A 24927-nucleotide genomic window follows, 5' to 3' on the forward strand; every position below is an offset into this window, starting at 1 on the left:
CATCTGCCCCACAGCCCCCCCCAAATAATAATAATAATAATAATAATAATAATAATAATAATAATAATAATAATAATAATGTGCTTTAGTCTGTGTTCCAACACCACCAGCTCTGTCATGGGTGGATCACATTTTTTAGGATAAGTCCATCACAAAAGCTACTTCCGTATTTTTCCACTGTTGCCTTTGCTGATCACAACTCCCTCCATTCATACTTCCCCAATACCATACACTATATTTTCTCATTCCTTTCACTCTGTCCCTCTTCTTAAATGTGCTGTAGGGTAGCTGAGTGGCACAGCAGACTGATCACTGACTCTGGGGCCAAGAGGCCCAGAGCCCATATACCAACCCTAAGGCCCAGCAACCACCTGGCCCTGTGGTCCCAGACAGGCCATCCAATCCTAACCCCTTGCAAAAAATAAAAAAAGAAAATGTGTTATATCTGACCAGTCTCCCCTGTGGTCCATCCTTTCCTCCATCACTCACATCCCCCCTTACCCCATCCCCCTTCTCTCCTTCTTAATCTAGAGGCCTATACCCCATTGAGTACATATGCTGTTTCCTCTCCAAGCCACCTCTGATGAGAGCAAAAGTTCCCCCATTTCCTCTTGCCTTTCCCCTTTCCATATCATTGCAACAGCTCATTGTAATAAAATAAAAAAATCTTATTTTATGAAATATCTTAGGCTATTCCACCTGTCCTTTCTCTTACTCCCATTACATTTCCCTTTTAGCCATTGACTCCATTTTTTACATTATATTATATCTTCAAATTCAGCTCTCTCTTGTGCTTCATCTATAAAAGCTCCTTCTACATGCTCTATTAAATGGGAAGTTTCTTATGAGTATTATCAGTATCATTTTTCTATGCAGGAATACATGCAGTTCATCATCATTAAGTCCCTCATATTTTACCCTTCTCCTCCACTCTCTATGCTTCACCTGAGTCCTGTATTTGAAGAACAAACATTGGTTCAGCTGGCCATTTTAATAGGAACATTTGAAATTCTCCTGGTTGATTGAAAGTACATCTTTTTTCCCTGGAAGAAGACATTCAGTTTTGCTGAATAGTTGATTCTCAGCTACATTCTGAACTCTTTTGAATTCTGGAATATTATATTCCAAGTCCTACAAACTGTTAATGTAGTTGCTGCTAAGTCCTGTGTGATCCTGACTATAGCTCCATGATATTTGAATTGTATCCTTCTGGCTGCTTGTAATATTTTCTCTTTGGCTTGGGACTTGGCTATAATATTCCTGGGGATTGGTATTTTTTAATCTCTTTCTGAGGGAGATCAGTGGATTCACTCAATTTCTATTTTGCCCTCTGCTTCTAGCATATCTGGGCAATTTTCCTGTAGGAATTCTTTAAATGATGTCAAGATTCTTTTCCTGATCATGACTTTCAGGCATCCCAATAATTTTAAAATTATCTTTCCTGAATCTGTTTTCCAAATCAGTTGTTTGTTCAGTGAGATGTTTCACAATTTCTTCTAATTTTTCATTCTTTTGGTTTTGAAGTATTGTGTCTTGACTTCTCATAAAGTCAGCAGCTTCCTTTACTTCCATTCTACTTCTGAAGGATTGGTTTTCCTCAGAGAGTTTTCTTATCACTTTTTCCATCTGCTTTTTAAAACATTCTTCTCAATAACTTTTTGAACTGTTCTATCCATTTGATCTATGCTCTAACCCCATGGAGCATAGCCTTTCCGTTATTTTCCAGGTAACCTTGACTCAATGGATCCCTCTGTGGGTTGTGTCTCTCGAAAATTTAGTTAGAGGATTTATTTTATAAGTTTTGAAATATTATGGAGAGAGAGAGCATCTGAGAGATTATAGAGAGAGAGCACCTAAGAGACACTCTTCTTCTCTCGCCATCTTGGCTTTGCCCCTGGCCCAACCCATTATTCAAGGTCAACTCAAACCCTGCTGCTGAGGGCCTCAAACACCCCAGAGAGGGCAACCAGTGGTCCCTACTGGCTGGCTCTTGGAATTACTAAGCAAAGTGAACAAAGCCTTTAGGTTTTTCAAAAGCAAACAATGGAGAGACAGCCCCTCCCTCAACACAATATTCTAAGAAAATGAATAAAGGTAATCAAAAAGGGGGACCAATGGAGAAATACTTAGAAGAAATATATATTCTAACCCAGAGAGATCTAGCACTTCTGAGGAGAATATGAATTGGTCACCAGTCCAGAAAAACTTCCTTGAAGAAATCAGGAAGGAGTTTAAAAATAAACTGGAAAAATTGGGAGGGGAAGCTAGGTGGCACAGTGGATAGAGCACCAGCCCTGGAATCAGGAGTACCTGAGTTCAAATCCTGCCTCAGATACTTAATAATTACCTAGCTGTGTGGCCTTGAGCAAGCCACTTAACACCATTTGCCTTGCAAAAACAAGTAAAAAAATTAGGAAAAGAAACTCAAGAGAATATTAACATGTTACAAAAGAAAATTAACATCTTGCAACAGTAAAAACAAATTCTTGTAACATACAATTGAACTAATACAAAATGAGAGTAATCCTCTCAGATCTTCAATTGGGCAAATGCAAAAGTAAAATAATTCTCTCAAAACTACACTTGGGCAAATGGAAAACTCCTTCAAAAACACACTTGACCAATTGGAAAATGAGTTGCAAAAGGTAAATGAAGAAAATTATTCTCTAAAAAAAAAGAATGGAATCTATGAAAACTAACAACTCCATGAGACAATAAGATTCTGTTAAGCAAAACCAAAAGATCAAAAAAATAGAAGAAAATGTAAAATACCTCATCAGCAAAACCACTGATCTCAAGAATAAATCAAGAAGGGACAACCAGAGAATTATAGGTCTTCCTGAAAACACTGAAGAGAGAAAAAAAAAAGCCTGGACATAATATTACAGGATCTAGTGATGCAAAATTGCCCTGATATCATGGAACCAGAGGGCAAAATAGTTATTGAAAGAATAATCGATCTCTTCCAGAAAGAGATCCTCTAAGGAAAACACCAAGGAATGTTGTGGCCAAATTCCAGAAATATTAGATAAAAGAGAAATTCCTGCAAGCAGGCTGGAAGAAACAATTTAAATACCAAGGAACCACAGTAAGGACAGGACCTGGATACAACAACATTAAGGGATCAAAGGGCCTGGAATGAGATATTCCAAAGAGCAAGGGAGCTTAGAATGTAGCCAAGAATCCACTATCCAGCAAAGCTGAGCCTTCTCTTCCATGGGGAAAAGATGGACATTTAATGAAATTGGAGCTAAATCAGAAAATTTGGACATCAAACAGGAAGCTTAAGAGACACATGAAAGGGTAAAAAAATGGTAAAGAGAAAAACTACTATCCAATATAATGAAAATAGCCATATTCCCACCTAGGAGAAAAATTCTCACAACTCTTGAGAACTGTAACTCTATTAGAGAGAATATACTTAGCTGGAAGTGATGGTCACTCATGACTTACCTGTGAGACTGATATGCAATAAGATGAAATTGGTTATATCCCTAAGTGGGAGAAAGACTCTAATAACTCTCAAGAATTATAACTCTATTAGAGAGAATATACTTAGCCAAAAGTGATGGACACTCATGACTTTTCTGTGACACAAATAGAATGATTTAAAAACAATTTTTAAAAACAATTTAAAAACAATACTTCCTTTAAAAGGGGGAACAGTAAGGAGATGGGAGGATGGAGGAGATTGAATGGGGTAAATCTCATTACATTAAGAGGTTCAAAAGACCTATTGTAATAGAGGGGAAGAAGAGAGACAGTGAAAACCACTTGAATCTTCATCTCATCAGACTTGGCTTAAAGTTAATTTACACACACTCAGTAAAGTTAAAAAACTTACCTTACCTTTCAAACATTGAAAGGGGAAAAGAGGAGGGAGAATGGGGAGGGGGAGAAAAAGGGTAACTAACAGAAGGGAAAGAAGAAAGGGGAAAAGAGAAAGGGAAAAAAAGGGAGGGGGGTTGATATAGGAGGGCAAACACACTGAAGGAGACTGTATTCAGAAACAAAATACTGGGGAATATGGACAAAGGGTAAAAGGGGGGAAAATACAGAGGGAAGATAGCACGAAAGGCAATAAAGAGAAATTATAACTTTGAATGTGAATGAGATGAACTCTCCCTTAAAACATAAGCAAATAGCAGAGTGGATTAAAAACCAGAATCCTACAATATGGTGCTTATAAGAAACTCATTTGAAGCAGAGAAATACCTATATAGTAAAGGTAAAAGGTTGGAGCAAAATATATTTTGCTTCTGCTGTAGTGAAAAAAGCAGGGGTAGCAATCCTTATCTCAGACAAAGCAGCTGCAAAAATAGATAGCATTAAAAGAGATAAAGGAGAAAACTATAACCTCCTAAAAGGTACCATAGATAATACCAAATATGTATGCACCCAATGGTACATCATCCAAATTCTTAGAGGAGAATTTGAAAAAATTACAGGAAGACACAGACAGCAAAACTCTACTCAACCTCTCTCTCAACCTCACTCTCAGATTTAGATCAATCTAATCATAAAATAAACAAGAAGGAAGTTAAGCAGGTAAATGGATTGTTAGAAAACTTATATATGATAGACTTATGGAGGAAACTGAATGGGGGGATAGAAAGGAATATACTTTCTTTCTGCAGTACATGGCACTTACACAAAAATTGATTATGTCCTAGGGCATAAAAACCAAATAATCTATTGAAGAAAGGCAGAAATAGTGAATATATCAGGGGTGGAGCCAAGATGGCAACCAGAAAGGATCATATCTTAGGTACTCTCTCAAAAAACTCATAAGTTAAGGACTGTAACTAAATTTTTGAGAGACAGAACCCACAGAGGGACCCAATGAGGCAGTTCTCCTACTCAAGGTAACCTGGAAAAGAGCAGAAAGACTCTGCTCTCCCAGGTTGGAGGGGTGGCCTGCCAGAGGGGTGGCCCACCAAGGCAAAAGAACTTCAGCCTCCAGAAGGCAGCCTCAGGGGGCTGGGAGCCACAGGTCACGGGGGGGGGGGGGGGGGGGGGGGTTCCTGAGCTATGCCTCAGGGAGAGCACCAGGCACAAATTGGGGGAACAGCATGGGACCTCTGCCAGAGCCAGCACATGAAGCCAAGCCCTTAGAGCACACAGCAAGCAGCGTGGCCAGCACAGCCCAGATCCAGGAACAGAAGCAGGAGGAGCTGGTAAGCAGGAGCCCCCAGGGCATGTGCCCATTGAACCTATGAAGGGGAGTGAGGAGAGACTGCCTAGCCCTGCCCCAGAGCAGGACTCTGGGGCTATGATGACATTCAGATCTTGATCGCAGTCTACCCCCCCCCCATAGAACAGCAGGGCCCCCCTCCACCTCAGTCCCATGGCAGATGGGGGCGCATATGGTCATTCACAGATCAGGAGGGAGGACAGAGCCTCACGTACTGAGACCCTTGTGGGAGTGTCCCAAAATCTCAGGAAGCACCCCGAAAACAGGCTAAGGCTGGGAAAATGGAAAGAAGAGACATAAGAAGAACACCATTGTGAAATATTTTGCAAATGAGCCCAAAGGGGGATCAAAATACTCAGTCGTCTGGAGATGAGGAAGCACAAGCTCCTGCATCTAAAGACTCCAAGAAAAACAGAAATTGGGCTCAGGCTATGACAGGCTCAAGAAAAAACTTTGAAAATCAAATGAGGGAGTTAGAAGAAAAACTGGAAAAATAAATGAGAGAAATGCAGGAAAAACATGAAAATGAAGTCAGCAGTTTAGTCAAGGAAATGCAAAAAAAAGTGCTGAAGAAAATAGCATGCTAATGACCAGCTTAGGTCAAATGGATAAAACAGTTCAAAAAGTTATGGAGGAGATGAATGCTTTAAAAAGCAAAATTGGCCAGATGGAAAAAGAGATAAGAAAACTCTCTGAAGAGAACAAATCTTTCAGACAAAGAATAGAGTACAGGGAGATTGATGAATTTACCAGAAATCAGGAATCAATACTTCAAAACCAAAAAAATGAAAAATTAGAAGAAAATGTGAAATATCTCATTGAAAAAACAATTGATATGGAAAACAGACTTAGGAAAGATAATTTAAAAATTATTGGAATACCTGAAAGTCATGATCAGTTAAAGAGCCTTGACATCATTTTCAAAGAATTACTACAGGAAAATTGCCCTGATATTCTAGAAGCAGAGGGCAAAATAGAAATGGAGAGACTCCACCGATCCCCCCAAGAAAGAGATCCCAAATAAACAACCGCTAGGAATATTATAGCCAAGTTCCAGAACTCCCAAGTCAAAGAGAAAATATTACAAGCAGTCAGAAGGACACAGTTCAAATATCGTGGAGCTGCAGTCAGGATCACACAGGACTTAGCAGCAACTACATTGGAAGCTCGTAGGGCTTGGAATATAATATACTGGAAGGCAAAGGAGCTTAGAATGAATCTGAGAATCAACTACCCAGCAAAAATGAATGTCCTCTTCCAGAGAAAAAGATGGATTTTCAATGAACCAGGGGAATTTCAAATGTTCCTGTTGGAATGGCTAGAACTGAACAGAAGGTTTGATCTTCAGATACAGGACTCACCACTCAACTACCCTACAGCAAAGTCAGAGTGAAAGGGGAAAGAAAATATAGTACATGGTAGTGGAGAAATACAAAAGGAAGTAATTGCGATCAGGAATGGCAATGGTGGAAACATATGGAAAGTAGCTTTTGTCATGGACTTATCATAAAGAATGTGATCCACCCACGACAGAGGTGTTGGGGTTGGAACAAAGACTCAAGCACATTTTTTATTATTATTATTTTGGGGGGAGGGATCAGGGCAAATGGGGCTGGGTGGCCTGCCTGGGGCTGCATAGCAGGGTGATCATTGGGTGTCTGAGGCCAGATTTGGACCCAGGTGCTCCTGGCTCAGGGGCCAATGCTCTGTCTGCCACCTAGCAACCCCTACTATTATTATTATTTTATTTTATTTTGGGTCTTTGTTTCTTTTTTTTGGGGGGGGGGGTTTGCAGGGCAGTGGGGTTCGGGTGGCTTGTGTGTCACATAGCTGGGTGATTGTTGGGTGTATGGGGCCAGATGTGGGCTCAGGTGCTCGTGGCTCCAAGACTGGTGCTCCATCCATTGTGCCACCTGGCCATACCTACAATTGTTACTATTATTTTTTTAATTTTAATTTTTTTCTCTCTCCTTTATTTTATCGATCAAGCAAGTCTATATTTATGGGGAGAGGGGGTATTTCATTTACTCTTAAACAAGAATATTTTATTAATGTAAAAAAATTATTTGTACAAAATGAAAATAAATATTAAATTTTTAAAAATAGTGAATATATCTTTCTCAAATCAAAATACAATAAAAATCATATGCAATATTGGGCCAGAGAGAGATATAGACCCAGAACTAATTTGAAACTAAATAACCTCATTTTAAAGAATGATTGGATCAAGCAACAAATTATAGAAAGAATTAATTATTTCATCCTAGATAATGACAATAATGAACCAACATATCAAAACTTATAGAACACACTCAAGGAGTCTGTCAGGGGATATATTATATCTTTAAATGCTTGCATGAATAAATTAGAGAAAGAGGAAATCAATGACCTAAATATGCAATTTAAAAAAATTAGAGAAAGAAAAAGTCGAAAACCTCCAATTAAATACCAATTTAGAAATTCTAAAAATTAAAGGGGAAATTAATAAAATCAAAAACAAGAAAACTATTGAATTAATCAAGAAAATTGTAAAAGGTTGGAGCAAAATATATTTTGCTTCAGCTGAAGTAAAAAAAGCAGGGGTAGCAATCCTTATCTCAGACAAAGCAGCCGCAAAAATAGATAGCGTTAAAAGAGATAAGGAAGGAAACTTTATCCTCCTAAAAGGTACCATAGACAATAAAGTCATTTCAATATTGAATATATATGCACCCAGTGGGACAGCACCCAAAGTCTTAGAGGAGAAGCTGAAAGAATTACAGGAAGACATAGACAGCAAAACTCTACTAGTAGGAGACCTCAACCTCCCGCTATCAGATCTAGATAAATCACATCATAAAACAAACAAGAAAGAAATTAGGGAGTTAAATAGATTGTTAGAAAAATTAGATATGGTAGACTTATGGAGGAAACTGAATGGGGATAGGAAGGAATATACCTTTTTCTCTGCAGTACATGGAACTTATACAAAAATTGACCATGTACTAGGACATAAAAAACCTAATGATCAACTGCAGAAAGGCAGAAATAGTGAATACATCTTTCTCAGATCACAATGCAATAAAAGTCATATGCAACACTGGGCCAAGGAGATATAGACCCAGAGCAAATTGGAAACTGAATAACCTCATCTTAAAAAATGAGTGGACCAAAAAACAAATTATAGAAAGAATTAACCATTTTATCCTAGATAATGATAATAATGAAACAACATACCAAAACCTATGGGATTCATTCAAAGCAACTCTCAGGGGATATATTATAGCTCTAAATGCTTATATGAATAAATGGAGAAAGAGGAAATCAATGAACTAAACATGCAACTAAATAAATTAGAGAAAGAACAAATCAAAAAATCCCCAATCAAATACCACATTAGAAATTTTAAAAATCAAAGGAGAAATTAATAAAATTGAAAGCAAAAAAAACTATTGAATTAATAAATAAAACCAAATTTGGTATTATGAAAAAACCAATAAAATTGATAAACCTCTGGTCAATTTGATTAAAAAAAAGAAAGAAGAAAACCAAATTGCTAGTATTATAAATGAAAAAGGTGAACTCACCACCAATGAGGAGGAAATTAAAGTAATAATTCAAAATTATTTTGCCCAACTTTATGCCAATAAATTTGATAATCTAAGTGAAATGAATGAATATTTACAAAAATATAAGTTGCCCAGGTTAAATGAAGAAGAGATTAAATACCTGAACAACCCTATCTCAGAATAATAAATTCAACAAGCCATTAATGAACTCCCTAAAAAAAATCTCCAGGGCCTGATGGATTCACAAGTGAATTCTACCAAACATTTAAGGAACAATTGGTTCCAATCCTATATAAACTCTTTGGAAAAATAGGGAAAGATGGAACTCTGCCTAACTCTTTCTATGAAACCAATATGGTACTGCTACCTAAACCAGGAAGAGTTAAAACAGAGAAAGAAAATTATAGACCTATTTCCTTCATGAATATAGATGCAAAAATTCTAAATAAAATCTTAGCAAAACGACTACAACAAGTCATCACTAGCATAATACATTATGATCAAGTAGGATTTATTCCAGGAATGCAGGGTTGGTTCAATATTAGGAAAACTGTTAGTATATTCAATTATATCAATAACAAACCTATCAGAAACCATATGATCATATCAATAGATGCTGAAAAAGCTTTTGACAAAATACAGCATCCATTCCTATTAAAAACACTAGAGAGTGTAAGAATAAATGGACTGTTCCTTAAAATAATGAGCAGTATCTATCTGAAACCATCAACAAGCATTATACTCAATGGGGAGAGGCTAGAGGCATTCCCAATAAGATCAGAGGTTAAACAAGGGTGCCCATTATCACCACTACTATTCAATATTGTATTAGAAATGTTAGCATCAGCAATTAGAGAAGAAAAAGAAATTAAAGGAATTAGAATTGGGAAAGAAGAGACAAACTCTCACTATTTGCAGATGACATGATGGTCTACCTAGAGAATCCCAAGAAATCATCTAAAAAACTACTGGAAACAATTAGCAATTTTAGCAAAGTTGCAGGTTATAAAATAAACCCCCATAAATCCTCAACTTTCCTACATATGACTAGCAAGAAACAGCAGGAAGAGCTAGAAAGAGAAATTCCATTCAAAGTAACCTCAGACAGTGTAAAATACTTGGGAGTCTATTTGCCAAGACAGACTCAGAATCTTTTTGAAAACAATTATAAAACACTTCTCACACAAATTAAATCAGATTTAAATAACTGGGCAAATATCAACTGCTCATGGATAGGTAGAGCTAATATAATAAAAATGACAATTCTACCAAAACTAAACTACCTTTTTAGTGCCCTACCAATCAAAATTCCAAAAAATTACTTTAATGAGCTAGGAAAAAATTTGTAAGTAAATTCATATGGAGAAAAAAAAGTCAAGAATTGCCAGGAGCTTAATGAAAAAAATGCAAACAAAGGTGGCTTAGCACTACCCGATCTAAAATTATATGATAAAGCATCAGTCATCAAAACTGTTTGGTATTGGCTGAGAAATAGAGTGGTGGACCAGTGGAATAGACTAGGTGTAAAAGCAGGAGAGGATTATAGTAAGCTGCTGTTGGATAAACCCAAAGAGTCCATCTATTGGGATAAAAACTCCCTCTTTGATAAAAACTGCTGGGATAATTGGAAGTTAGTATGGAAGAAACTTAGATTAGACCAACACTTCACACCCTTTACCAAGATAAGATCCAAATGGTTACAGGACATAGACATAAGAAAACAATACTATATGCAAACTAGAAGATCAAGGAGTAGTATACCTATCAGAACTATGAAAAGGGAAGTAGTTTATGACCAAGGAAGAGATGGAGAACATCTTTAAAAATAAACTAGATAATTTTGATTACATTAAATTAAAAAAGCTTTGGCACAGACAAAAGCACTGTAAACCAAAATCAAAAGAGATGTAGTAAATTGGGAAACAAGTTTTACAACTAGTATTTCTGACAAAGGACTCATTTCTAAAATATACAGAGAACTGAGTCAAATTTTCAAATAAACAAGCCATTCTCCATTTGAAAACTGGTCAAAGGATATGCAAAGGCAATTTACTGATGAGGAAATCAAAGCAATCCATAGTCATAATGAAAGCATCTCTGAGGTACCACCTCACACCTATTAGACTAGCCAATATGACCAGAAAGAACAATGATCAACCTTGGAAGGAATGTAGGAAATCTAGGACACTAATGCATTGTTGGTAGAGCTGTGAACTCATCCAACATTTCTGGAGAGCAATTTGGAATTATGCCCAAAGGGCAACAAAAATGTGTATATCCTTTGATCCAGCAATAACACTACTGTGTCTATACCCTGAAGAGATTATGAAAAAGAGTAAAAGCATCATTTGTACAAAAATATTCATAGTACCTCTGTTTGTGGTGGCAAAGAATTAGAAATTAAGTAAATGTCCTTTGATTGGGGAATGGTTTAACTAACTGTGGTATATGTATGTCATGAATGTTCTATTAGAAACCAAGAGGGATGGGAATTCAGGGAAGCATGGAAGGATTTGCATAAACTGATGCTGAGTGAGATAAGCAGAACCAGAAGAACATTGTATATCCTAGTAGCAACATGGGGGTGATGATCAACTTTGATGGACTTGTTCATTCCATCAGTGCAACAATCAGAGACAATTTTAGGTTATCTGCAATTGAGAATACCATCTGTATCCAGAGAAAGAATTGTGGAGTTTGAACAAAGGCCAAAGACTATTACCTTTAATTTAGGGGAAAAAACTTTTATCTTATTATATAATTTTTCTATCTCTTATACTTTATTTTTTTCCTTAAGGATATGATTTCTCTCTTATCACATTCAACTTAGATCAATGTATACCATGGAAACAATGTAAAGACTAACAGACTGCCTTCTGTGCGGGGTGAGGGTAGGGAAGCAAGATTAAGGGGAAAATTATAAAACTCAAAATAAAATAAATATATTTTTAAAAAATAAATTGGTAATGATGAACCTTAATAGATCTTATAAATGAATAGCAGTTGTAAGTCCCTGGTGATATAAATATATGAAAAGAAAGAGTCTGAGGAGAATGAAGGACCCACAAATAAATCCAGAAACAGATTGTAAGATTATGAATACAAATAGATCTGTGACAAGCATAAGTAAACAAGGTTCTCAGGATTACAATTACTGTTTATAGACCAATACCAGTCTAGAGAAAATGAATAAGTAGAGACAGTCAAAGATGAAGCCTGTCAGACACTTCATACCTAGTCACTACATAATCTGATATTTGGTGATTTCTTGTTTGATATTTAAAGCTTTCTCCAGGCTTCGTAAAAATTACTCCTTCTTCCACTCTATGATCTAGTCACACTAGGCTACTTCCAAGTTTCTCACTCAAAACACTCATGACCTCTCTCTGCACCTTTGTATTGTCTGTGATTCCCACCTGAAATGCTCTCCCTCCTCCCCTACCTTTTGGAATTATTCTCTTGTTTCCTTTAAGAGTCAGCAGAAAAAATAAAATAATTTAATTTAATTTTTAAAAAGAGTCAGCAGAAGCATCATCTCCTACGTGAGGCTTTTCCTAATTTTCCAACACCACCACCACCTGCTAGACACTAGTGCCTTCCTGTCCAAGGTTACCTTGTACATCTTGTATATGTTTTATGCATGCTTACATATGTGTAACTGTTGCCTCTATTATAATCTAACATTTTTGAAGCAAAAATTCATTCACTTTTATGTCTGAGTCTCTAGTGTCTGGCCCACAGTCTTAAGAAATGATTGCTAATTGACTGATGAATTAAATGAGAAGCTAGGGCAAGGAAGGACAATGAAAAATGTATTGGAAAATATGTTTCAAGACTAAAATCAAAGTGCTCAAAGGATTATAGATTGTTCAGAATAGTCCTCCTCTGTCTCTCTCTCTCTCTCTCTCTCTCTCTCTCTCTCTCTCTCTCTCTCTCTCTCATCTCTCTGTCTCTATCTCTGTCTCTGTCTCTCTCTCTGTCTCTCTCTCTCTCTTTCTCCTCCTCACTCCTGCTCTATTTCCCTTGCTCTTTCTTCCCCTCTCTGTCTGTCTTTTCTCTTTCTCTCTCTGTATATAAATAGAAAACTGTATTATACATACACACACATATACACATATATATATATATATATATGAAACCATGTTACTTCCTAAAAAACTTCAATAGTTATTTATTACTACTAAGATTATAAAATAGCTCCTGAGCTTTACATTTAAGGTCTTTTGTTATCTGTAAGGCCACCACCCTATCTTACATGCCATTTTGTATAAAACATTATTACCTTTCATGAACTATAGTCCAGATAAATTATTTCCCCAATTCAACATTCCCCTACCTTCCTCCATATATTTGCACAAGCCAACTTCTATGCCTGAAATATACACATTAGAATTCAGTCTTGTCCTATTTAAAATATAGTCAACTGTATTTTTATAAAAATTGTGGTTCAATTTTTAAAAATGTGGTGCATTCAATGAGTACCTCCTATAATAAATAGGAATGATAAAATAGGGACATGTAATAAGGTACTCAAAATTCAATTAAATTCAATAAACATATTAAATACTAGGTGACATGTGAAATGTTGGAGATACCTTTTTTAAAAAAAATCCTCATCCTCAAGGAGTATACATTCTATTGATGTTGGGGGTGGGGGAGAGGGGCTGAGACTAACCACATGATATAAAAATACATCAAAACAAAAGATATACAAAAGGAGTAAAAAGGTTTCAAGAGGAAACCAGTGATAATAGTGTGAATTGAGAGGAAGAAAAAGAATTGAAAGACTATGACAGGGGCGGCTAGGTGGTGCAATGGATAAAGCACTGGCCCTGGAGTCAGGAGTACCTGGGTTCAAATCCAGTCTCAGAAACTTAATAATTGCCTTGGGCAAGCCACTTAACCCCAATGCCTTGCAAAAAAAAAAGAAAAGAAAGACTATGACAGAAGTATCTAAAAAATATGATGAATAATTGGAGTTTCCTTTTATAGTCAATCACAAAAAAGGGATGAGATGGCCTTCTCCTAGGAACTCTGGGAGAAATAATGACATACTTGCATAAGGTCTGCACAGTACTTTTCTCACAACAATGTTTGAAGATTATTTAGGTGTATTATTCCCATTTTGCAGATGAAGAACTTAAGCTTCTGAATGAGTGGATTGTCCCAAGTCACACAGTGAGCCCCTAAGGCAGAATTGTTATCAAGTATCCTGATTCTAAATAAAGTGCTATAATACAGTATCCTGCCATTCTTGAACATTGACTTAAACCTTTATTTGCCTTAATTACCTCAACTGTAAAATGTAGATAAAAATATATTTACTTCCCAGAGTCATGATGTAGATCAAATGAGACCATTTCTGTAATGTGCTTAGGAAAATGTCTGTCACATAGTAGACATGATATAAATGCAAGAGAATTGTTATAATCATCATTGTCATCGATCAAAAACCACTTATTAAGTCCCTGCTATAGACCAGAGCACTGTATTCAGTACTGGAGAGACCAAAGAGCTCAAAATTCTATTACAGAAGACAATATGAATATATGGAAGTATAACCATAATATGTGATAGGGTTTTTTTGGTTTGGTTTTGTTTCTTAGGGGAGGTAGGTGAGGTAGTAGTAGTATCTGGCCACATCAATAAAACTTTTTAAAGAAGAAAGCAATTCTAGCAAGAAAAATACCTCAGGTAGTTTAAACTGAAGAAAGATACAAAAGACTTGGCTATATGACAGATACTATAATTTAAAAGCAACTGAACTGAATTTCAGAGACCAAGAGACACTAATGATGAACTCCTTTGAAAAGTTTCTGATGATTGTTCATGCCTCTAACATGTTATTTAGGGTGCCTATTCAACATAAGGAGATCCTAAGGAAGCCCATCAAACAAGAATAATGGGAATAAACGCATCTTTCTCCCTTCCATTACCCCTGCCATCCTTCACAGTTGGAAGGGTAGGCACTGGAAAGGCAAGAGACTGGTTGAGTAAGCTATTGACTTTTATATTTAGAAATCCAATGCTATTCATCAGCATCAATATTTTACAACTTAATCAACTTAGTCCTACTCTGGGTTTGGACCATTTCCATCATCATGAGTACTCACAGAATCCTGACAGCTGAGAACCTCTAGGATGCTGTTGAGTAATTCAACACAATATTTCTTCTCTTGGACTTGGTATTGCTGCTCATCTTTTGGTTCTAGTAGCTCCTTCAGTTCCTTGGTGATGACTGGGAGCAGAATATCCCGGCATTCTATAAAGGAAAATAGTTCCTTGGGTAAAGTGTTTATTTTAAATGAGCAATGAAAATTATTACAGTTTATAAGCAAACTCTCCTGGAAGAAATAAAAAATCATGATGTTCTTGCTGTGTTTGAGAACTTTGAATATGATATTCCTTTGGAATTCTTGACCGTGGAGTTCCCTCCCATTTCTAACAACATAAATTTTCATTAATATGCTCCCCAGGGAAATGACAAACCTCAAACTTGGAAGAAACACATGATGCTTTGCAGTTCAAAGTGAGTCAAAAGAAGTTTCACTGTTATTGTGAACTTGGAGTTAGAAAATTTTAGGTTCAGATATTTACTAGCTGTGTAGTCTTGAGCAAGACACATAACCTATATAGTTCTCAGTTTCTTTATCTGTAAAATGAGGACAATGGATCTTGATAATTACCACTTTCCACCTCTGTATTTATGATCATAGGTGACCTTATGTATATGATCCTACTTATGACAATATAAGCTCCTTGAAATTAAAAACTGTTTCACTTCTATCTCTATATTTTAAGGCAGCAGATGGAAGTCACTTAATAAATACTGACTAATTGATTGATCAAACCTTAATAGTGACCTACAATACAACATTACTAATCTAATTCCAAGAATACTTTTTTATCATTAGATTTTTATTCTAATTAGAGATTAGAGACAAGTCAGATACTTTATTTGATTTTGATTTTTCTTTACCTATGATTCTCAGTGGCCAACAAGAATAAACATACATACATAAAGGATGAAAGGAAATTGCCACAGGTTAATTATACATGACAAGGTGAAACCAACAATCAGCCTGAGAATATGGTATAAGCTAAAATGAAGGCAAACTGAGGCACAAAGTTTCAAGTATGATCAATTTATTAGTAAAGCATGAATTTACCAATAAATGGGATCTCTACTTTCTTAGGAAAACTAAGACCCGAAATGGAGAGGATAATTCTCTTTTATAGGTTTTGGGGAGTACAGAGCCAAAAAACAGGATTTTTTATATAGTGAACAAGTTATGATTGATTACAACAGGTCCACATCATGAATGGCAAAATCAATATGATTGGTTAGAGAGTTGAGGAATGGGAGGACAATAAGTTGAAAATTGGGATGAGAGGGTTAGCAACAATCCCCTCCTTTCCTCCTATGATCAATAAATGGTCATTGTTTGAGTTTACCTTGCAAGATTTAGAAATAAAGGACTAGACTTTTTGGATAACAAACTAGACATCCTTGTCAAGACCATGGTGTGTAAAGACACTAAACCAGCTTCTCTGCTGTTCACCAAGATCCTTCAAGATTAACAGATATCCTTGAACAAAGAATGGAACAAAAAATAGTGGGAGAACTATTTACTGTAAAATCATTATAGAGCAAATGAATTTTTGAACTAATTTTAGAAACAAAGAACCATGTCTTAAACAATTACAAGACAAAAATCAACCAATTGCAAATAGGATCGACTAAAAGGTGAAACAGAATCTATGTGATTATTTCAATTACGTGATTTAAAAAAAAACTGTTGGCTATAGGTTTGGATTTGAATCTCAGCTCTGTCATTCACTACCTGTGTGATATTCACCATTACTGAGCTTCTGTGTTTCCTTATGTATAAAATAGATTTCCTTCCTATTTATAAAATAAGTAGATTGGATTGGGTAATCCCCAAGATCTATTTATGCTCTCCATCTATGAGCTTACACTCCTCTTCCAACCTTGAGCATCCTTGGGAAAAAAACAAATATTTCTTATCCAGTGGAAAAGAACTATATCCAGTTAGCTGTGTAAATACAGCTCTCTTATGAGCTGGGGCCAAATGGATCCCCCTAAGGAGCAGTGGAGAATGGGTCTATCAGACTTCTTGCTAAAATACCATGGACCCCAGGGAGGTATGAATTCAAGGGAAAAGACTGATCTGGGGGTTTTTTGCTTCCTAAATATGCCTTATTAGGCAAGACAATTCACCCTCCAAGATCTGACTACCCATTTCTAAAATGACTCAGTTGGGCTAAATGATCATTAAATCATTAAGGTCCCCTTCCATTCCAATTCTCTGAAATTATAAAATAAAGTTATGAATGGAGCTCTAAGTATAGAGAAAAAAGGTATTGGATAGGTAAATAGAGAGACTAGAGATGTGGGCATGTGTTATTCACAACTGACTGAGGTTTTTGAGAGCTGTATTATGAGCCACCAGCAGGAAAAGAGCTTTATCAATCTGAAAGTCATTTGTTGCCCAGATTATCAAAACCAGAGACTCAACTAGACAGAGGCTGGCAGTGCAGAGAGTCAGCAAGTTTTCAGCTGAGGAAACCATTAATAATGTGGTCTACTTCTCCGAAAGTAATTTGTCTTCCCTTTAACCACAATTTACAAGAACCTTATGGTTCCTCTGTTCAGAAATAAAATAATTTTTCACTTTCATAATTGGAGTTGTAAAAATCACATTTGTTCATGCAACCTCAAGAAGCAGCATTTTTAAATTGTTACTTGATTGTCAAACAAAAAAGGCAGTTTTGAAAAATAAATATTGCAGAGCCTTGAATAAATTTTCATAGTCAGTTCAAATGAATATCAGAGATCTGTTAATACAGTTTCAATCCTGGGCCTCTAGCATTCAGTACCAGACAAAAGACCTGGAGATCTGCAGTCAGATGACAAGTCCAAATTGTAATTCAGACTAGCCACTTAAGACCCAGCAAGGATACACCTGCTCTTTATAATTTAATAGGAATGAATTTTGTGATTTTCTATTCTTTTTTAGTAGCTGCAAAGAGAAAAATCTAGAGCATAGAGTTGCCCAATTTTGTATTTCTCCAAAAAGACCTTTATAATCTGGCAGTAGGTAACACCTGAATCCCTTGCCCTCTTGAGGTGCTGCCAGTGTGATAAGCTATTAAAATCATTTTGGAGTTCGTGTTGGATGTACTTTGAATACAAATCACCCTTTTATTCCATTCCTCCTTTGTTGACCCAAGAAAGGAACTGGCAGTGTAGTCAGAAACAAGTAAAATATGAAAACATATGTGTGTAGGGGATAGGGAAGGGTTGGGAGAGGAATCATAGGATCATATATAGTTGTAAGGAACCCCAGAAACCATCTAGCCTTCTCTCCTCCCTTTTCTAGGTAAAGGAAATGAGGCTTAGGGATATTAAGTGATTGGTCCACAGTCATAATGGCAAATACATCACAGACAAGATTTGACCTAGAGGAGAGGTCCTCTGACTTAACAACTGAGGTTTTTAACCTGGAGTTGTTCAGCTTTTGATAACTTTATAATTTTGATAATTGTATTTTGGTAATATTGGTTTCCTTTGTAATCATATATTTTAGTCAAGTCAAGTCAATAAGCATTTAGTAAATATATACTATGTAGCTGAGTACTGTGCCAAGAACTGGTGATACAAAGCCAAGGACAACCCTTGCCCTCAAGGAGTTTATAGTCTAATGGGGAAGATGTTATGTATATGGGATATATTGAAGGTTATCACACAGGGGAAGAAACTAGCATTAAGAGAGACCAGGAGGAAAGACTTCTCAACCAAAGGTAGGATTTAGCAGAGACTTGAAAGAAGTAAGAATAGGTGAGAGAGAACATTCCAGACATGGATGAGAGCCAGTGAAAATCTATGGGATTGTGATCTTATTCTATCACTCTAAGAATGTGATTCTGAGAAGAGGTTCTTTCTTTCTTTCTTAAGCTCTACCAAATCAATTAAGGGAACCAGGATACAAAAACTGCTCAGGAAGTTCCTTTCACCACACCACACTGCCTTTCTATATCTATTATTCAAATGACCAGATTTGCTCAATTTCCTATACCTCAATTCAACCAAGACTCACTCTGCACCTGATGGTGCTCAAGTCTAAAGCTAGGAAGCCAAAATCAGCACTATTCTAGCTCTCACAGAATTGGAAATCTACAGGGATAAAATGTATACACAAGCAAGTGTCTGAGGTAGAGTGTGATAGAGACCAAGGAGAGGAGAAGAGGTCTGTACGAAATGTTCCAGGAAAACTGGGCAGAGGCAGAGGAGTAGGAAAGCAGCACCTTTCAGTACAAAGAATCAGGGAAGTCTTCATGGAGGAAGCATACCTTTGCTGGCCTTGGAGAAAGAAAAGAGTTTTCAAAGGCAGAGATGAGGAGGGATCCCAGTGCAGCACCATCACACAACCTGCCCATAGACACCTATTCTTACTTCCAAGAAAGTATGATTTTTGTCTTTAACAAATCCAAGTTGAGAAAACAGTAACTGTGGTCTTTTTGACTAATTGGTAAAAGATCAATTCCCCCCTCATGCAGCATTTTCAGAGGGGATGGTATATATAACCTTGCAATAATGAATAGGCCAGTAACTACACATCTGACATAAGACAGCACAATTTGCAGGATGCATTTCTAAAGAGGAAATTCATTACCAACAAAAATGAAGAGAAAAATAAACAGATAACAAATCTCATGAGAGGCAGTACAGCACAGGAGAATGAAAGTTGGCCTTAGAGTAAAAAAAAGATCTGAGTTTGAGATTTCCTTCACACACATACTGGTTGTGTGACCCCAGGCAAGTCATTTGACTTCTAGTGCTTCCAATTATTGCTCTAGTACTATCAGTGTCAGAGCAGGTTCTGATCTACATTGGTAAAGGTAATTTTCTTATCAAATGTTCACTATACCAATGAAATCATATACTCAGTCTATAATTAAAAACTACCTACATAGGGCTTGACTATTAGTAAAATTATATATATATATATATATATACACATATATATATATATATATATATATATATATAATCTCATTTTATTCTCACAACTCTGGCAGGTAGGTGCTTTTATTATCTCCATTTTACACAGTAGGAAACTGAGATGGAGAGAGTTTAAGTGACTTGCCCAGGGTCATACAGACCATAAGTGTTTGAGGCAGGACACACATACATACACACAACTATATGATTTACTCTATAGCTACTATGTTCTATGAATGGATTCAAAGAAACACAAAGCCAGTTCACTGCCTTCAACAGGCTTAAAATCTGATTAGAAACACATGACAAAATGTAATTAGTGGGAATAATGAATCTTGTGAAGTGGGTTAAATTCACATTATTTGAACTTACAATCATGTAAAATATGGTAATTTACTCTAGTCCAATGTAAATAATGCAGCCCTGTGAATAAGGGTGACAACTTCATTGAATTCAATAAATAAAGCCAATATACTTTAAGTCCCAAATGAGTGGTTCATTCAGTCTGATTAGACCATACCCCCTTCCCCAGAGGGAAGAGTGGACAAATAGACAGTAACAGCTATAATGACTGATTGGTCCATAAGGATATTCCCATGGCACCAAAGGAATTCTAATCACTCAAATATTCATCCCTTTTTAGCTTCCCTATGATTGGTATATTTACACTCCTGACTTTTTGGGTATGACCAGAAGCTTTCTCCTAGCAACTTCTCAGTACCTTTCTCACCCTGGAAAATCCTTCCAACACACACAGAGCCCTCTTCTCTTTGGTAAGATCCTCCCAGAACCTCTGTTTTGAAGAGGTGACCACGTCTGCCATCTTACACTCTTCTCTAGCCTCTGCTCTTGACTCCCAAGACGTCAGGCTCACTTTTATATACTATCTTCCCCCAACACAATGCAAACTCCCCTTCCAGGGTAAGGATTGTAATTCTTTTGCTCTTTTTTGTATTACAAATCCTTTCTCTGTGCCAGAGTCTGGCACATAGTAAATACTTAACAACTTCAACACATGGTGCAGTGGAAAGATCACTGGGCTTGGAATCAGGTGGATTATCTTGAATCTCATCCAGATTCTTCAAATCTGACCTCAAATATTTACTAGTTGTATGGCCCTGAACAAGTCACTTAACATTGTCTCATTTACTCATCTGACAAATGAGCTAGAGAAGGAAATATCAAACCAGTATCTTTGTCAAGAAAGCCCTGAATGGGGTCACAACTGAAGTGACAATAGCAACAAATGGTTGTTAACTTGAATTGACTTAATGCTAAAAGAAATGAGACTAAAGTTACAGCCTATAGAAGGACAGGTTTAAGAGACAAAAAGATATATATATATATATATATATATATATATATATATATATATATATATATATATATATATATCTTGTTTTTCCCCAGACTGGAAGTTCCTTAAAGATGTCAACCTCTCCTTGCCCACCTTTGTGGCTCCCCAAATACTTACCTAGTACAGTGCATTTATACATGGAATGTGCTTAATGAATGTTTATTAAATGAATAAACAAACAAATGGATCTGCAAGTGAAATCAAGATGTCAGTCCACCCACAGTCCTTAAGGCAGCATTGTATTTTCAGAACTAGAAACAGGAAATTTTATGCTCAGGGAAATCTAAGGTAAATACTTCAAAGCACACTCTCATTTGGGAGTAGGAGGTGACATACCATACTGGAAAGGGAAAATAGAATCCTCTCTGTAGAGAAATTTAATAGGGATGGAAGAGAAGTAGGAAGGGTTGAAGAAGAGCTTACCTCAAGTGGCCATGTAGTAATTTTTTTTCTTTAAGTAACTATTCTTGGTGCTAAGCTCTGTAGCTTTTCTATTGCTGAAGAAATTCAATGACTGAAGGTGTCTTCTAAACTTAATACCCTAAGGCAAAACCTAGGTCACTCTGCCCTAGCTGTAGTAATGAGGATTCCAGATCATCTATAACAAATGAGATATTTCATTTTGAAAGCTCTCCGTAAATGATATTTCTAGCCTATCTCAACTCCATATGCCCAAACATAGCCACCTGGAAACTTTTTCCCAGATTTTGTAGCTTAAGTCATTTTTTATCTGTTAAAGGTGGACTGGTTGCAATAGAAATGTAACTAACCACACAAAGTCAAATAAAGTTATTCACACTGCAAAATGTATGCATAATGAAGAGATATGTGTGAACTGCTGCCTTCCTTTATCTGGAATTTCACTTTCAATTGAAGCTGTCATCCAACTTTGTCAACAGGCTCTCTACTTTGCCTTTCAATTCTACATCATCATTCTCTGCATTGGAACTGCAGTCTCTGAGGCACAACGTGCTCCAGGCTGGCTAAGCTCCCACTGACTTCTAAGAGAGCCTGGCTCTGCTCCCCAAGGATGGAGAAGCTGAGCTGCAGTCCTTGATAGTTCAAAATCCTATGTCAAGATCCTAAATACCCAATGCATCCACAGTAAGGGGCATATAGGGAAATTTGTATCAAAACCTGGAGTCTGAAGGGACCCTGACCAAATAATACAACTCAGGATTTTTTTTGAAAGATACATAAGTTTAGCCATGCTTTCTATCATTTTCTCAGACTTGGCTCTTTAAAATATCTTGCAAATCTTCAAAGTTACTTAGAGGGGAAGAGTAGGAACCCTCTGGTAGATGACAGCCATAACATCAGCCTGATGAATATAAATTATTCTCCAAACTTCCCTTAGATAGCTGGTGTGTCATGAGGAAAATGAAATCTGCCCACAAGAAGAATCAATAACTACCCCCTCCCAACCTCATATCACAGTTCAGACTGCAAACATTTTACAACTTTACTAGATTCCCCAGCTGTACTTCATCTTTCTTCCCATTCTTCAGAAGCCCTACAGGCTTATCTTCCTTACCTCCATGAAAAAAATCCTAATTACAATATATAGAATTGTTTCTCACTCCCACCCCCTCCAGCCCAGCCTGTCCCAAAGTACACTTCTATTTTATTAAATCCAAGTAGCAAAATATGTCTCCCCAGTTAAATAAACACAGTGTGTTTGGAGATTTCAGAATCCACCACCATAAAAATTCTCTTCAGGTATCTTGTAAGTGAGAAAGTATAATTAGGTAGTAAATCCCAAAGAAGAAATATACTTACAGAAACTTATTTCAAACACACACTTAGAGACAAAATCAAAGTAGGTCTTTTACCACAGATCTTTTATATTTAACCTAAATCAGGATTTGTACTAAACTCATAAAGAAAATTCTAGAGCTCCCAGAAGGGTATATAAGCTGGTGCCTTGTCTGCCAAGCTTCCATAAGTGAGTACCTAATTAGAGGATTAGTTCATGACTGTACCATTATTGGAATTTCTTTAAAAACATGAGGTAATGAGATCATATGACCTGGGTTAAAGTCTCTGCTTTAACACTTACTACCTGTGTCACCATCAACATGAGTCTCTGAGACTCAGGCAACTAAACCTAAAGATTTATGTATTAGGTCAAATAGAATAAAAAGTCCTCCACCAAAATATTAGCTCCTTGAAGGGTTATTTCATTTCTTTTTATGTTCCTTGTAACTAACACAATGATGGGTAAATAAAAGACATTTAATAAATATTTGTTATTTGATTAGCAAGTGAAGTTAGAGATAGGTTGCAAACTGCATATATGGAAGAAGTTCTTACAGTGGAATTTCTTCATACTAACAAAATCATAAGTCCTTTAGGGTTAGAATGTGTATACATGTATGTAAAGCAAAAACTGATCTCTGCCAGTAGTTAAACTTTTCTAAACACAATTTCTAAATACAGTACGCAAATGAGTGAATGCATAGCAATATTTTATATATATATATATATCACATAATATTAACAACTGACAATTATGTGCACTGCTTAAATGTGCATAAAACATTTTACATAAATTGCCCTATTTAAATCTCACAACAACACCCTGAAATAGCTGTTATTCACTCCATTTTACAGTTGTGGAAACTGAGGCTCAGGTAGGTTAAGTGACTTAGACATGATTCTATAACAATAACTATCTTCCTAATTCCAGAGGCAGCACTGATTAATTATGCCATATTGTATCCTTTAAGAAAGATAGAGATTAAATAAAATATGTACATTTGGGACCTCAGAATTTTTTGCTTTAAATATATATGTAATAAAAGATCTTCATCACTGCTAACCAAAAGTTGCATATCTGCTTTCTTTTGACTCTTTCCAAATAGCTTAGGGTCATAAAAACATGTGCTGTGATAGATATCTACCTTTCTCCTCACACTGCAGACTTCCAAAGATCATTCCTACTGTAAATACTGACCAATCTCCTTATAGAAAGCTTACTCATTAACATTTAAATTTCTCTCTGCAAAAAGAGCTTTTAATAAAATGAAAAGCCAGATGCAGATTTAGTCAATTGAGTCATGGTCCTATATGTGATTTATGAAATCTATGTATATACATACACAGCTATATTAATTTTTAGACAAATTATGTTCCTAATACAGCATGGGATAAGTCTCACTCTGGTAAGGGGCTTTGTTTCACCTACCTCCTATATACACTAATGGAAAGAAAAGCAAGTGGAAAAAGCTCAGTACTGTACTGAGATGCCTTTATGTGAATAAACTTGGCTACCAGTATTAAAAGGAAGATATCCATCAAATCCATGCAAGGGGAGAAATATGTCAAGGCTTCTTTATTGCTGAGATGAGTTGTTCCAAACAACCTTTGTCCCTGTTTGACCTTGATTCACAGACATCTTTTACTCTTGTCGATTTATAAGGACTCAGAGATATCCAAAAAAAAAATCCTTATGCCCTCATGTCTCATCTATCTAGATTTCACTGTCTCTCCTTCCCATATAAGAAGATCCATTATTGAGATTTCTCTATCCTTTGGGAAAACCTCAAGGACCTTCCCTTCTTCCAATTATATGGGCTTCCTTTCCAAATTAAGAGTTACCCATTTCGAGGAGAGAGCAGTTACAAACTCAGATCATAGAACTGAGTTAGCCAGTGATATAAGTCCCACCAGTTTGTAAGATGGATTTAGATGCTATTTCAAGGAATAAGAAATATGCTTTATGTATCCCATGGCCTATATCAGGTAATCCCTTTTCCATGAAGCCTCCTTGGATTTCCTCCACAGTAAGGGTCCTCTCCCT

General features: G+C 36.4%; 1 protein-coding gene across 2 annotated transcripts in view; it reads right to left on the reverse strand.

The window, feature by feature from the left end:
• Positions 1–24927, reverse strand: part of DOCK2 (dedicator of cytokinesis 2) — a 535580-nt gene that overhangs the window by 314510 nt on the left and 196143 nt on the right. For both annotated transcript variants that reach the window (XM_074212450.1, XM_074212449.1), the window contains exon 26: positions 14856–15004. In XM_074212450.1, the coding sequence (XP_074068551.1) occupies positions 14856–15004 (149 nt within the window). The remainder of the gene's footprint in view (positions 1–14855; positions 15005–24927) is intronic.

The sequence above is a fragment of the Macrotis lagotis genome, chromosome 1, assembly GCF_037893015.1.
Source record: "Macrotis lagotis isolate mMagLag1 chromosome 1, bilby.v1.9.chrom.fasta, whole genome shotgun sequence".
In the NCBI taxonomy this organism is placed as follows: Eukaryota; Metazoa; Chordata; class Mammalia; order Peramelemorphia; family Peramelidae; genus Macrotis; species Macrotis lagotis.